At 29.2% G+C, this 15,936-nt stretch overlaps 1 protein-coding gene across 2 annotated transcripts in view; it reads left to right on the forward strand.

The window, feature by feature from the left end:
* Positions 1-15,936, forward strand: part of rdgA (retinal degeneration A) — a 49,650-nt gene that overhangs the window by 11,582 nt on the left and 22,132 nt on the right. The window contains exon 1 of one of the 2 annotated variants that reach the window (XM_075821039.1): positions 1,179-3,843. The exons of the other annotated variant lie outside the window; for it this stretch is intronic. Coding sequence (XP_075677154.1) covers positions 1,259-3,843 — 2,585 coding nt within the window. The 5' untranslated portion in view covers positions 1,179-1,258. Of the gene's footprint in view, positions 1-1,178; positions 3,844-15,936 lie in introns of those variants that run through there. 2 annotated transcript variants of the gene reach the window in all.

A 15,936-nucleotide genomic window follows, 5' to 3' on the forward strand; every position in this document is an offset into this window, starting at 1 on the left:
CGAATCAATCAATCGATCGATCGATCGAAAATTTAAACAAGACGACGGAAAAAGACAGGGAGAAAAAACATATACACCGAATGACAACAACAACAACAAGAAAAAATATCATAATAATGATGATAAACTTTATCATTTATAAATCGATATAATCGATTTTTCTTTGTCAAAAAAAAACAACAATCGATTGTTTTTATTTTGTTTGTTGATCCAGAATATTCTCTGATGAACGAAGGTATTTTCCTGATCATCATCATCAAATAGCAATCAAGAATCATCATCATTTGAAAAGCAATCAACTAAATTGATTGAAGAAAATTTCTTTAAAATAAATTTTTGGTCAAAATAACAACAAAAAGAGAAGGACGAATCATCATATTCTATCGATATTATCGATTGATTCGTTCTTCATTTTTCTCAAAAAAAAAAATTAATCACCGGAAAATATTTTTCAACCCAAAAACTGGAAAAAAACTTTTCATTCGAATCGATTTTAGAAAATAAAAAAAAATCCATAAATTCTGTTATCAGATTATTTTAAAAAACAAAACATTTCCAATCCAAATGATGATGACCAATCGTTCAGCGAAAAGACAAAATCGATATTATTAAATTATTGGATTATCTTCGATCATCATCATCATCATCTACGAAGAAAATATTTCTGGAAAAAACATTTTTGGAAATATTTCTGCACTAATCTAATGATGAACAAATGAAGAAAATGAAATCATGAAAAAAATCATCATTAGTTGATTGGCTAAGCACTTTTCTTTTCTTTTCTTTTGGCAAGAAAACAAAACAAAACAAAAAAAAACATGAAATATGAAAAAAGAAGAGAAACAAAAAGCAAAGCAATAAATAAATGAATGAAAAAAGATTTATCATTTTTTTCTGGTTTCATCTGGTCTTCCTTAATTCCCAATAATCATAATCAGCTAATGGCCTGCTATTAACAAACGAAAAAAGAAACATCTTAATTTTGTTTTGTTTTGTTCTGATAATAAACATCATCATCATCATTAACGTTGATAAATCTTGATAGGAATTTTGCAGTGCAAGCAATCAAACAAACAAGCAATATTTTCAGTTCGCTCAATCAATCAAAAGAAAAAAATTTGATGGAAAATATTTTTCTGGGAATTTTTTTTGGGAAATTTTCCAGGAAAAAAATTTTATCGAAAACTTTCCTTTATTGAATGGATGAAATTTTTTGTGATAAAATCCAATTAAATTAAATTAAAATTAAATTGAAAATATGCAACGAATACGTGATACATTTCGTCGTCGTGCAGGTGGTGGTGGCAGTGGTGAATCTCAACGACAATCACAATCCCAATCACAATTGATAATCGGTTCATCTGAATCATCATCATCATCATTAGCATCATCACCGGCTGCAATAATGACCACAACATCGACAAATTCATCATCATCATCAACATCATCGACATTAGAACAACAAGCAAAAGCCGAAGCATTTCGACAACAAAATCGTTATCGTCGACAACAATTAATACAACAACAACAACAACAAAAATTATCGAAAAAACATTTACGTAATAATAGTACAAATGGTGGCGGAAGTAGTGGAAATTTATACGGTGCAAGTAGTACAAATAATATTGGTGGAATAAGTTTATCCGGTAATTATATGTTAACCGGATTTAATTCAACAAATTCAACACCAAAACATCGTTTAAAATTATCACCATCATCATCATCATCGATTATTGTTGTTGATGATCAACAACAACAACAACAACAACAACAATCGCATCATTCACATCATCATTATCCTCATCATCATTATTCACAATCATTATCATCACAAAAATCATCACCATCACATTCATATACTGATGATATTATCATCAGTGGTAGCGGAAATGGAAATAATAATAATATTGGTGGTGCTACCGGTGGTAGTGGTAATTTTTGGTGTAGTACAGGTGGTATGATGCGTTCATATGATCATTTGGATATGATGATTGAACCAAGACGTGAACAGCAATCCCAATCGCAACAACAACCGCAATCACAATCGCAATCATCAACACCATCACCATCAAAATTATCAACAGCTAGAAATGATGATAACGATCATCATTTTAATTTTGATATTCAAAATGATCAACAACAACAACAACAACAACAACAACAACAATGGAATCATAATTTCAATCAAACAAATGAAAATTCAATCAGTAATAATCAATTTGATTTGATAAAATCAACGTGCCTTAATAATAATAATAAACCAAACGAAACGATAATTAGTGATAATAGCAGTAATGATTATGATTATCAATCAATCATAATGATGATGGATCAGAATAATCAGAATAACCAGAATTTATTACAAATGGATACATCAGGATCAGGATCATCATTATTACAGATACCAACGTATAATAAAATACGTTCAGCATCATTTGATGATTCACGATCATCGATGCGTATGATGATGATGATGAATAATAATGTTCCAGGCTGTGGTAACGGAAGTGGTGGCGCCACTGGTGGTCTTAATGTACCATCATTATCACAGGATGGACGTAATGTAAGATCCAAATCATTTGATCATTCAGCTTCTCAACAACAACAACAATTGCAACTTCAACAACAACAACAACAAATGTCAAAACAACAACAACAATCATTTTTTATAAATCAATCAATGAATAAATCACAAACAATAATCAATTCTGATTCAATAAAAACAACAACAACAACAACTTCGACAACAACAAATAATTTATTAAATAAACGTAGTGATTCAAATGCTTCCAATCAATCAACCGGATCAACTGGTGTTACATTTTTAGATGTACCAAAATGGAAATTATTAATTAGAAGATCATCGGCGACAACAAATCAACAACAACAACATCAACAACAACAACAACAACAATATCAACAACAACAACAACAAATGCAGCAACAACAATCCTCGACAACAACAACAACAAATTCTTCAAATGATTATTATTCACAATTATCATTAATGTGTAAAGATTGTGTACATTGTCAATATATGTATGAATTGATACAAGAACAACAACAATTGCAACAACAACAACAAAAACAAAGATTACCAACAGTTGATGAATATGGTCGTACAATATCACCACAATCGGATACAATTGATGATGATTATGATGATAATGATAATTCACCATCCGATCATTCATCATATAATGATGGTGATGATAATAATAATAATAATAATGATTTTGATCAACAACAACAACAACCAATAATACGTATACAGAATTTGGATGAAAAAAATATGCAAAAAAAATTATTATTATTAGATCGTTCGGAAAGTAATGGCTCAACAGCAGCCATTCAATTAGAAGCAATGGATGAATTTGATGTTGATGAATTTATTGAACCAATTGAAGGTTTACCAATTGTAACATTATGTCCACCAGAATTATCAACAATAAATAGTGATAGTGGTAGTGGTGGTGGTGGTAGTTGTATTGATGATAATAGTGTTGGCGGTGATATTAGTGGTAGTAGTGATAATATTAATGATAATATCAGTGGTAACAGTGATCATAATCATATTGTTGATGATGAAGATGATGATAATTGTTCAACAGGTATAACTGTTGTATCATTAGAAGTACCAATATTGGGACAAAATTCATCGAAACAATCACGTTCAGCATCAGTTGATTCACCATATCTACTACAGGTACCAAAACGTGATGATATTGAAGTTGGTGAAGGACCACCAAAACCACGATCAAAATCGGTTGATATTGTTTTACCAACATGTCCTGGTGGTCCTTATTTATTAATACCACCAAGACATCCACCAACAACAACAAAGTAAGTGGTTATTATCTTCCACAACATTTCCTTTATTAATTACAACAGAAAAATTACAAAAAATTAAAAATGCTATTTGTATTACAAACAAAATACAATGACAAACATTGTAAGAAAAATTCCTGAGAAATTTGTTACCCGGATTACATTTCCGGAAATTAATCTATGACTACTGTCTGTTTTATTATCATTAAAATTCTTAAGAATCGATTATATCGCGATTGTCTGTTATTTGTATGTGCGTTTTACAAAAAACAATCGACAATGACATCATCATCAAATGATTCTATAAATATTTTCTTTTGATTCGCTTTTGTTGTTGTTGTTGTTGTTATTTTGAGAATATGAAAGAAAAAGAAATGGGAAATTCCCCTGGAATATTTTTTCGGTTCGGTTTGACCACCATCATCATCATCCGAAAATATTTTATTTGCTTTATTCAATGGAAATTCTGTGTTTATTTCGATGAATAACATTAACGAATGATGACGTTTTTGGAAAGTTTTTCTCTTTCCAGAATTTAAAGAATTTCTTGAATTTTTTGTTTTTGTTTTTTTGGAATTTTAAAATTCTCGAATTGTGGAATTTAAATGATGCGTTTGGTCAATTTTTTTCGATCAAAAAAAAAGAAATGATTTCGAGAAAAAGTCAGCAGAACAGAAAATATAATCGATTTTTATTTTTAGAAACTTTCAAATCATCATCAACAATCGATACTATCGATACTATTCATTTCCCTTTATAAAAAAAACAAAAAAAAAATCATTTTCATTTCAAAATCAAATTCCGAATTTTGAATTCTGAGAATTCTGGGAATTCTTTTCAGTTGTCATCACCCACACACGCACAAATATTACAAAAAAAAATTGTCAAAATCAAAAAATTCTTGAAATTCAGCTAAACAACAAAAAGCTAAAAGTGAAAAAAAAGAAAATTATTTGCATGGATAGATTTTTGTTTTTCAAGAATTTTGAAAAAGATTTCAAAATCAGAAAAATCCTACAGCAGCAACAGCAAAGATAATCTGATTTGAAATGAATATTTCCTCAATTTTTTTTATCCTCGACGGTAATGGTGGTGTTAAAAATTCAATGATCAAAGATAAATATTTGAACAACAAAAAAAAGTTTTTACAACCCAAAAATAGTTTTGGATAATAATAATAATATGTATGTGTTAGGTAGTTAGGTAGCTAGGTAAATGAGTTTCTCTGGTTATTTTGATTTTCAAGAATTTCTGGTTGCCATGTTTGTTTGTTGTTGGTTGTTTGGTCGATCCATCATTGTCATTTTTTTTTGGCAGAAGGGGAAAAGGTTCCGTAACGTTATTTATGAATTTAATTGCTATTTTTATTTTATTTTATTACATTTGGTCATGCTATTATGAATTATTTTCAAAAAAAAAAATTCAATTCCAGCCATCCAACCAACCAACCAAACAATTCAACTTAATGATTTAATTTCCCACTGTAAATGTGTGTGTGTGTGTGGGAGTATCATGAAATGTGAATGGAATGATTTGAATTTCAAAACAAACAGCGAAAGAGAGAGAGAGAGAGAGAGAGAGAAAGAGAGAGATGAAAGCGATAAATATTTAATAATCTTATTAATTAATTAATTAATCATCATCATTTTTTATTGATTTTTTCCCATTGTCTGTCTGTCTGTCTGTCTTTATGGTAAAGGTATTTTATTATTATTGTTTTTTTAAATGATAATCATTTCTTTTCCATTGTTTTTTTCTCACTCTCTATTGCATTGCATTTCATTTAAATTAATGAAATAATTAATTAATGATAATGATGATGATGATGACAATTTGAATGGATAATTAAAAAGAAAGAGAGAGAGAGAGAGAGAGAGAGAGAGAGAGAGAGATTATTACTTGTATTTCATCATCATCATTGCTATCACCACCAGCAACAACAACGGTGATGATAATGAAAAAAAAATTCCATTCATTAAAATACCCAGTAACACGCAGTTTACATTGGAAAGTTTACGGTAAAGTATTTTTTTTCTTTGTTCCGGAGGAAATTTTTCTTCTGCCGCTTTTTTTTCTCAATTTCAGTTTCGATTTTGATGATGATGATGAAAATGTCAAATAAGGTTGACCCCTTTTATGAAAGAAAAAATTATATCTTCAAGAACGAAAAAGAAACGAGAAAAGAAATTTTCTCGGTAACACCCGATGATTAAGTTGGTTAAAATTTTCTCTTTTAAAGATTTCATTTCGAGAATATTCCGGTTTTTTCTTTAGTTTTTATATCGAATTGATAGGTAGAATTTCCGAAAAAAATGAAATAAGAAAATATCGTTCCATTATAATTATTGGTGATCGATCGATCGATCAATCGATTGATTGCTTCATTCCTTCATCTTCGTGTTTTTCAAAATGTTCTCCTCCCAAATCCATTTTTCTCTTGATTTTTTCCCTTATTTTCCAAAAAAACCGACCAAAATGATAATTAAATTTTTGAAAGAATAAAAAAAAATTGAATTTCAAGCCAGAGAGAGAGAGAGAGAGAGAGAGAGAGAGAGAGAGAGAGAGAGAGAGAGAGAGAGAAACAAAGTTCAATTTTTGACTTTTGATTTTTGACTTTTTTTTCCCTCGCGTGTTTTTGTGCAGAATATTTTTTCGTTCTGCATGCATGCTGTGCAGACGAAAAAAAAATTCATGATTCCATTCATAAACACTATGACATTTTTTTTCCCTCTGGTTTTTTTTTTTTGGTTTGTTTTGATTTATTTATTCTCTTTCTCATCTCATCCATCACACACACATTCAACAACTGTTTTGTTTTTGTTTATTTTCTGGTGGTGGTTATGGTTGCCTGTTGCATTATTTTGTTGACATTTTTTTTCTTCTTCTGGGTTTGATAAAAAATCACACCACCACCATCGCCAATCAATCGATTTTTGATTGACAAAATTTTTGCGTTTCTCGTCTGTTATGGTGATGTAATCAAGCAACAACAATGAAAAAAAACAACCAAAAAAAACCGATAACCAAAAAAACAAACCTAAAAAAAATCATCGCAAAAAAGTCAAGTCAGAAATTTGTCATCATCATCGTCATCGTTATCACTAAGGGTGATAAATCATAATTTGTCATTCAATTTTGCTTGTTTGTTTGAAAAAACATTTTTAATGATTAATGATGATTTTCATTTTTGGCATTTACTCTGTGTCTGTGTTTGTGTGTGTGATGAACATGATTTTTGATTTTTGATTTGTGATTTTCAAATTTGTAAAAATTTTTTCTGCAAAAAAATCGATCGATCGAATTTTTCACCCGAAAAACGCGTTCGATTTGATTCGCGAAAAGCCGAATTTCCCGTTTGTTTTGTTTTTGCTCAACCCACGATTATTTTCCGCTGTGAACAAACTTTTCTCAATAAAAATAATTCCCGGTATAATATTGACCTTTGATTTTTTTTCCTGCAACATTCAACATTCCCCGATCGTTTTTTTTTCTTATTTTGTTTTTGATTTTGACATTTTCCTCTGGAAATGTTAAAGTTTGTTTGTGGAATTTGAAATTTTAAATATCGAAAAAAATAACCGACAAAAGCTGAGGAACTTTACGTAAACAAGTGGAAGAAAAAAAATCGTAATTCCAATTGAATGAAGAAGAAGAATTTGGAAAAGTTTTCGGAAAAATCATCAAGATTATAATGATGTAAACAAATTTACAATTATTATTATTTGAAAGAAGAAGAAAAAAAACACTTTACTAAAGTATCATCATCAACAGCAGAATATTCTTTTGAATCTAATTAATGCACGAAACAAGAAGAAGAAGAAGATTCTCATTGATTGGCTTACAACAAGAAAGAGAGAGAGGCGACAACAAACAAACAAACAACAACAAGTTCGATGAACTTTTTTACAAGAATATTCTGTTGATTGGTTGTTGTTTTTTTTGGGTTAAATTCAACACATTTCGGAATACAGAATATTTAATGAAGAAGAACTTATATTTGAACGAACAGAATTTGTGAATGAATGAATGAATAATTATTGATTGAATCAAGAATTTTTGTTTTTGTGAACCTATTTTCTTTTACATATATCGATAGTTTTTTTATTCGATACAATCGATATTTTTTTCTTCTGAAAACGAGATTCCAGCCGGAAAAATGATGACATCATATCCCGAATGAATGAAGAGAAAAATTTGAAATCATTTCGCCGGAATAACAAGAGAGAAAAGATCAAATAAAGAATATTTCCCATCATCATCATCATCATCATTAATAATTCCATCATTTTTCAAGAATTTTTTCACCCGAATTTTTGTGAAAGATTTTTGGGCAAACAAAACGTTAACGAACGACGAATTTGAACATTATTTTTCAATTATTTAATTCTCGAAAAATTCAACCAAACAAACAGCACAGAAAGAATAAAATATTAATCCATTTTTCATTTGAAATTGGATTTGGATTTTTCTCTCTCCGTTCGTCATTCTAGTTTTTGAATCAAAAAACGAAAAAAAAAGCTGAAGAAAAAAGATTGAATTCAATTTTTACACAGCAAATAATGAAAAAGAAGAAGAAACCAGCCGAATATTATTATTCCATAATGAATTTTGTCTTCCAGAATTAAATGTGATTAACAAGAAAAAATTTTGTTCGTTCGTTTTGTTGCTGAAATAATTTCATCACTGCCTTTCATTATCTTGGAATGTCCCTTTTGAAAATTGGGAAAAAACATTGAAAAATCAATCAAATCAAAACTGTGATAATGAAAATTTATTGACTGAATTCAATCCGTCCGTCTATCCGTCCATTTGTTTTTATCCAATGCAATTGAGTTGAAGAAGAAGAATCTTTCTGTGAAGAATCAATCAAAGAATTTTTATATAAACGAAAAATTTTCCCGGAAATATTTCCCGGAAAATTTCTGCATGAAAACAAAAAAAAAATGGTCCATTTAACCAGTATATTTGGTAAATTATTTTGCATACATCAATGTACAAATAAATTATATCATCATCATCATCATAATCATGGTCGAAGTAAACATCATCATCATCATCATCATCATCATCATCGTCATCATAAATCAAATGGTAAAATTAACAATCATCACAATGGTGATGATAATTTGATTGAAACAATCATCATCAATCATCAACAACAACAACAGAATCAACAACAACAGAATAATCATGCTGTTGTTGGTGGCGATGATAATATTGATGGAATAAGGAAAAGAACATCATCCACATCATCCATATCATCATCATCATCAATGTCATCACTATCCTCATCCACCGCAAATAATATAAATTCTCAATCAATCATCGATGCTGATGATGTTAAAATAGTTAGTAATGGTCATCATCATGGCCATGGTGGTCATGGCCATCGTAAATTAAAATTCTCAACACCAAAAAGTGAAATAAAGAATAATAAAAAAATTCATATTGATTATCATCATTTACATCATCAACAACGAAGATCAAGTTTACCATTTATATTTTGTAGTAAAGTTCATCATAATCATCATAGTAGTGATAATAATAATGGTGATTCATTTATGTAAGTTTTTTCGTTTTCACTTCACTATCTATCTATCTATCTATCTATCTATCTTTGTTTGTAAAAATTCTGGGAAATTTTCCGGGAAACCTTAAAAAAAATTTCAAAAATCCATTTTTTCAACCCAAATGGATTTTGAAATTTTGTTGTTTTTGTTTTGTTTTCAAAATTCTGACTACATGCATTTAATGATTAACATCATCATCATCATTCATAATTCATAATTCTGCAGAATATTCTTTGGTCTATTCTAAAAAACAAAAAAAAATTCTTTTAAAAAAAACACCAAAAAAAACCAACGATGTTTAACATTTTAATTCATTCGTTTATCCATGGCTGTTTTTGTAAATATTTTTGTTATCTTTTTTCCATCGTTATTACTCTCTTTCTGTTACAAAATGTATCCGATTACGAATCTTATGGATTCTTCTTTGATCAAGAATCTTTCTGTTTCGTTGATTATTGTTGTAGTTAATGTTGTTTATGTTTGCTTAATGATGATACGATACTGACAATGTGGATAATGTTTTTGTTTCTTCTCTTCTGTAAAAGTTTTTTTTCATTTTCATTTAAAATTTATAGTTTTTTTTCAACCAAACATATAACAGAATCCAGAATTTTGTTCACAAAAAGCGTAACATTGTTTCATGAAAATGTTTATCTTTTCATCTCTTTCATCTCTCGCTCTCTCTTTCACTATCCATTACAATGAATGCAACATTAGCAGCAGCGATGGCCAGATTTTGTCTTTTTTCCACCGTTGTTAAGGTTTATTCTGGCTGCTGTTTTTTGAAAACATTTTTTCCTTTTCAAAGTTTTTCAACAGACAAAACAACAACTGAAAATGATGATGATGATGGTGAAAATGGCTTTCTTTTGCGGATGATGATGATGATGATGATCAAGATGCGAAAAAAAAGGAATGTTCATAATGATGATGATGATAATGTTACCGGTGGAAATTGTTTTTTCGGATTCTTGATTCTTGAATTCTGTTTTCTCTCCAATGCAAAAGAAATGTAAAGTTTAATATTCTTTTCTTTCTCCGGTGCAAAATGGATGAGAGAAAAAAAAGTTTCTTGGAAAGATTCATTTTCAGAAAATTGTAACAGAATTTCAAAATCTGAATGCCAGACGAATGATACACCAACACACACAAATTGCATCAGATGCAAAGTTTATTTAAATTTTTGTTTCTTCTTTTCTTCGTTCCAACAAAAAATAAAATAAAGATGTTCTTTCCAGGAAAATTTCGCAATCATTCTGTTCTGTTCATTGACTACAATGTTTATTATCATCCAAACAGACAAGCATGTTTTTTAACAATGTTGAAAATGGATTTTTTTCCCTTGACATGAATTCACTTGTTCACTTCATTGAATATTTTTTTTCCAGAATCTAGAGATCCAATTCAAGTTAGTTAATGTTTGTGATGTGATTCAATCAAATCTTGAATATCTGGATTTGTCGTTTTTTTCGGTTACTTTACTTTTTTTCGTTGGATTTGATTTTTTTTTTTAAATTGTAAAATTTGCTGATTTATCAAATGATGATGATCCTTGATTTTTTCTGTTTGATTTTTTTTCTGTTGGACTAATTTCGTAATTGACGAAATGAAAAAGATACTTTTGTTTTTCCCTCTCAGTCCGGATATCCTTAGCGTTTTTTTCATTTCTGGCATCCATCCATCCATCCATCCATCAATCTCTCTCTCCCTCTCTCTTCCTTTCCTCTAATGATAAAAGAAGAAAAATTTTTTTTTAAAATTTAAATATCCTGTCCAAACACACTACTCTAGATTATTTTGATTATCTGAATATCTGAATATCAACAACAACAAAACGACAATCGAAACCAACCAAAAATGAAATTCATTCAATTATTATCGTATGTTGGTCTGCCTGTTTGTTTGTTTGATAAAGAAAAAAATATCCAATTTCAACAAAAACAGCGAAAACAATAACATTGTAAAGAAGAATATTCTTTGAATGTCAGTTGTTTTTTTACATTTACTCTTTACATTTACTTTTCCGGATCTTAGTATCTTTTTCGTTGTTTTTCACTGAGAAAATTTTTTTTTTGAATATAGAAAAATATGAATAAATAATGAGGATGAGAAAAAAAACAAGTAAAATAAAAATGGATCATGTTTTTTTTTTTGTTTGTGGGTCATACTACAGTGTATGTAGTAACTACACCCACGCACAAACAAACAAACAAACAATCAAATGAATGTGGTGGAGAATGGGGGGTGAAACTGAAGAAATAAGAGGGAGGAACGAAGGGGGGAAAATGAAAATTCTTGAAAATACGGCTGAAACTTTTCCATTCCGGATCGCGTGCGTGTATAGTAAATATTTGAATATTTTTTTTGTTGTTTTCGGAAAGATTCTTCTTAAAATGGAACCCATATGGTGATGATTTGATATGATGAACAAGCAGAATCTTCAAAGTGAGAGAGAGAGAGAGAGAGAGAGAGAGAGAGAGAGAGAGAGAGAGAGAGAGAGAGAGAGAGAGAGAGAGATAGAGTAATGTGTGTGGGTATATGATGATTTGATTAAAGAAAAGAAAAGAAAGTTTTTTTTTGTTGTTTTATTTGCCGAAAACTTTCCTGAAAAAAAACAACTTTTCTAAAAAACTTTCTTGAAATTAATTTTCTAAATAATTCTTATCCAATTTCTTAATCATATCTAATTTTGATTTTGATTTTTTCTCCTCCGATAAATTAAATATATTCACTTATAAATAATGTTTTCCTGTGATTATTCGTTCATTTCACATTCTCTCTCTCAATTATTCTCCATTATCATCATCGAACAGAATTACAAGACAAAAAAAAATAATAGCAGTAGTTATTCTGCGAATACCTAAATATTCTTCCCAAAAAAAAAAACGAAGAAAATATATTCCACCAGATTCTGATTCTTTCGTTTTTTTTTCTATGAAAGATTCTTATTTATTTTTCTCCCTGTGTTTGCCTGTGTCTATTTGTTCAACCATCATCACCCCTCCTTATTCATTTGGGTTTATTACTTTCTTCTTCTATTTCTACCCTACCGGTTTTTTTCTCCTCAACAACAATTTTCTCTACTTTTCTTCTTCTTCATTTATTTCGATTCTTCTTCTTCTTCTTGTTATTATTATTATTTTGATTATAATAATTATTTTTATTATCATTATTACAAGATTCTCTCTTTATTCTATTTCTTTTATATATTTATAAATTTAGCTTATCGATTCTTACAATTATCATTATTATTATTATTATTAGTAATTCTGATTGTGTACGATTCTTGGTGCGATTCTGAGAGAGAGAGCGAAAGTGAAATAGGAAAATACTGATTCTTGTTATCATCATAAATGTTATTGTGTTAATGTTTAATACACAAAAGATAGTGAGAGTGAGAGAGAGAAACTCTGAATAAGAGAATCCAGAATCCAAAAAAATTTGTTCAACAATTTCTCTTCACATTTATATTTATAGGGAGAAAAAAAAGAATCAATACAGAATCAAGAATCAAGAAGAATCGAATGTATTTATTTATTCTTCTTCTTCTGTTTTTTCTTTTCGGTGGGTATAGAATTAGAAATTCTATTTGTTTTTCTCTTTTTCTCTTTTGAAAAAAAACTAAACCAAACTAAAATTATTCTGTATGATGAGGATGATGTTTTTCCTGAAAATATTCTTGTTGCTGTAAAGAATCAAGAATAAATAAATGTTTTTTTCGCTCTCTCTCCCCCCAAAATGATATTTATAGAGAAGATGATGATAATATTACTTTTTTTTACTAAATAAATTTTTTGTTGTTGTTGTCATAGTCGTCATCGTTATTATTTTTCGATTCGTTAAGTTGAATTCGTTAGCAGGTTTTTTCTTTTGTGGATATATGATATCTGTGTTTGTTTGTCTTTTTTTTTGTTGGTTCCTTTATTTAAACACAAAATCGGTTTAACATTTTTTTTGTGGTAGTTTTCTGAATTCTTGAATTTCTGATCTGAAAGAATTACGATTCTGTTGTCGATCGGTATGATTCCGTATTGGATGGATATTCCAGTTCATTACATAAACAAATAAGGATCTTCTGGGTTTTTTTTTGAAAAATGATTTTTTCGTTTTTTGTTTTTGAATCTAATTATAGAATCCATTATTATCAATCAATAGAATTTCCATCAAAAAAAATAGTTAGTGGTAGTGGCAGTAACCAGAATTGTGGTAGTGGTATGCATGTCATATTTGAATTTTTTTTTATTGTCGTCATCATCATCATCATCATTCATTATTTTTAGAACAAAAAATTTTATTTATTTAATTGAAAAATATTGATTTTCAAATTGCCACTACCATTTTGACCACTACCACCATTTCGTTTCCGTTTTTTTTACCGTTTTTTTTCGGATTTTGAATTCAATTCTCGATTCTTGATTCAATAATATCAGCTGTCACGCAAATCTTAAATCATTAGTTTTTTATACGAAAACAACAACAACAACAACAAAGTCCATTGGCCATCTTTTTAATGGGAAAAATATGTTTTTTCCCCTTAAATTCTGCTTACAAGCAGAATTAGGAAAACAAAAATACATTTTGTGACCGATCGAAAAATCACCCTGTATAAATTGTATTTTATCTGGTTTGTCTGGTTTATTACTTCTAATGAAAAAAAACAAACACAAGAATAAATCGGATGGCCATTATCTCGTTATTATTGTTGTTGATTTCTACAGAATATTCCTTTATACAGAATATTTTTGGATAGATTCTGTTTTCTCCCTGTTGTTGTTGTTGTTGTTTCCCATTATAATAATGATGATGATGATTATTTTCATCATGTTGCCAAGAATATAAAAAAAACTGTTTCAAAGTTTTCTTCTTTTGTTGTTGTTGTTAGTGGATTTAGATAATAATGATGACTTTCACCAAAGAAGAAAATATATTATAAGGTAATCACAACACACACACACAAACACTTTTATTGTTTGTTTGTGTGTATGTGCGAAGGTGGATAAATTGATTGCAATAAAAAAAAGGTACACTTTTTAGGTGGATTTTTTTACCTTACTTTTTTTGTTTGATTATTCTCACACCTGATCTATTTTGAAAATAATTTTTTTTTGTTTAAAAAAATTAGTGGTAGTGGTAGTGGTAGTTGTAAAAATCAAAGTAGTAGCATCAGCGAAAACAAGAAAAAAAAACTGTTAATTTTTGGATTAATTTTTTTGCTGGATTTAGCTTCCCTCTCTCTCTCTCTCACTCCCTGTGTTTGGATTAAGCTTTTTTCGAATATAAACAACACCGTAATGCTTTTCTCTCTTTCACGGTGGTTTAATGATGATAATCATTATCGATCGGGAAAATTGCTAAGCAATTTTCCGAACAACCACAAACAAACAAAAATGTGACAGTATTTCACACACACAATCAACAGAAAGGGGGAAAACAAAAATGGAAACATGAACAAATTGACAATTTGCAAATGAAAAAACCAACAACAACAGCAAAAATTTTTTGAATGAATCCAATCAATAAACATATGTGAAGAGAAACAAAACTTCAACATAAACACACAACCGAATTAAACAAGAAAAACCATCATCATGTAGCCATGGTGGTGGCTAGGTTGTTTTGTTTTTGTTTGGTTTGGTTTGTTGGATGATAAAGGATAATTTAGTGGCTGGAAAAGAAGAAGAAGAAAAAATTATTGAATTTTTCATTCATTCTTTTGAAATTACATCATCATTATGGTTTGACTTTCATTCACTTTCTTTATTGGGTTTTTCTGGTTGTTTGATTAGTTTGCTTCTGCATTTTATATATGGTTGCTGCTGTTTGGTGGTGGTGTTTATGTGGTTGTTTTTTTTTCTCTCTCTCTCTCTCTCTCTCTCTCTGGGTTTTTTTCCTAACAAAAATAAGTTTTTATTGATCTGATCAATCAATCAATCAATCAATTTTCAATCGAATTCTGTACAGAATTTCGGGAAAAAAAAAGACAGAAACTTTTTCGAAATTTGCATTTTCTTTCTGCCTTTCAATAATCCACGATTATCCATCCAACTTTGTTTTCATCTCCATTTCTCTCTCTTATCATCATCATCAGCATTAAGGATAATTTCTTTTTTGTCGAGAAAAACAACAGCAGAAAATCTTTTGTTTAATTGTCATATGATTATCACACACACACACTTCTTAAGATTTTCTTTGCAAAAAAAAAAAAAAATACCTGATGATCGTCATCCACATAATCCACCTACACACACACCAAAAACTCATCAAAAACTTTTGTTTTGTTGTTTGTTTGTTTGTTTTTTATGGATTTTTTTTGACAAAAGAAAAAGTTTTCTGAATTTCTTTGTCGTTTTTCTGAAAATATTCTTCCACGACAAAAACAACGAAAACATCATTACAGTCGATCATCATCATCATTGTTGAAATGAAATGAAATGTACATCATGTTTTCAATCAATCTTGATGTTTTTTCCTAGTTTTACCTTCTTGTTGTGTTCGTGTGTTTGTGTGCTGTGCTTCTGTGTTTTTTTTATCTTTATAA

Source organism: Dermatophagoides pteronyssinus, unplaced genomic scaffold (assembly GCF_027571235.1).
Source record: "Dermatophagoides pteronyssinus isolate colony J.1.1.1.1 unplaced genomic scaffold, Derpt_VIB-CSIC_2022.12 sq0008, whole genome shotgun sequence".
Lineage (NCBI taxonomy): Eukaryota > Metazoa > Arthropoda > Arachnida > Sarcoptiformes > Pyroglyphidae > Dermatophagoides > Dermatophagoides pteronyssinus.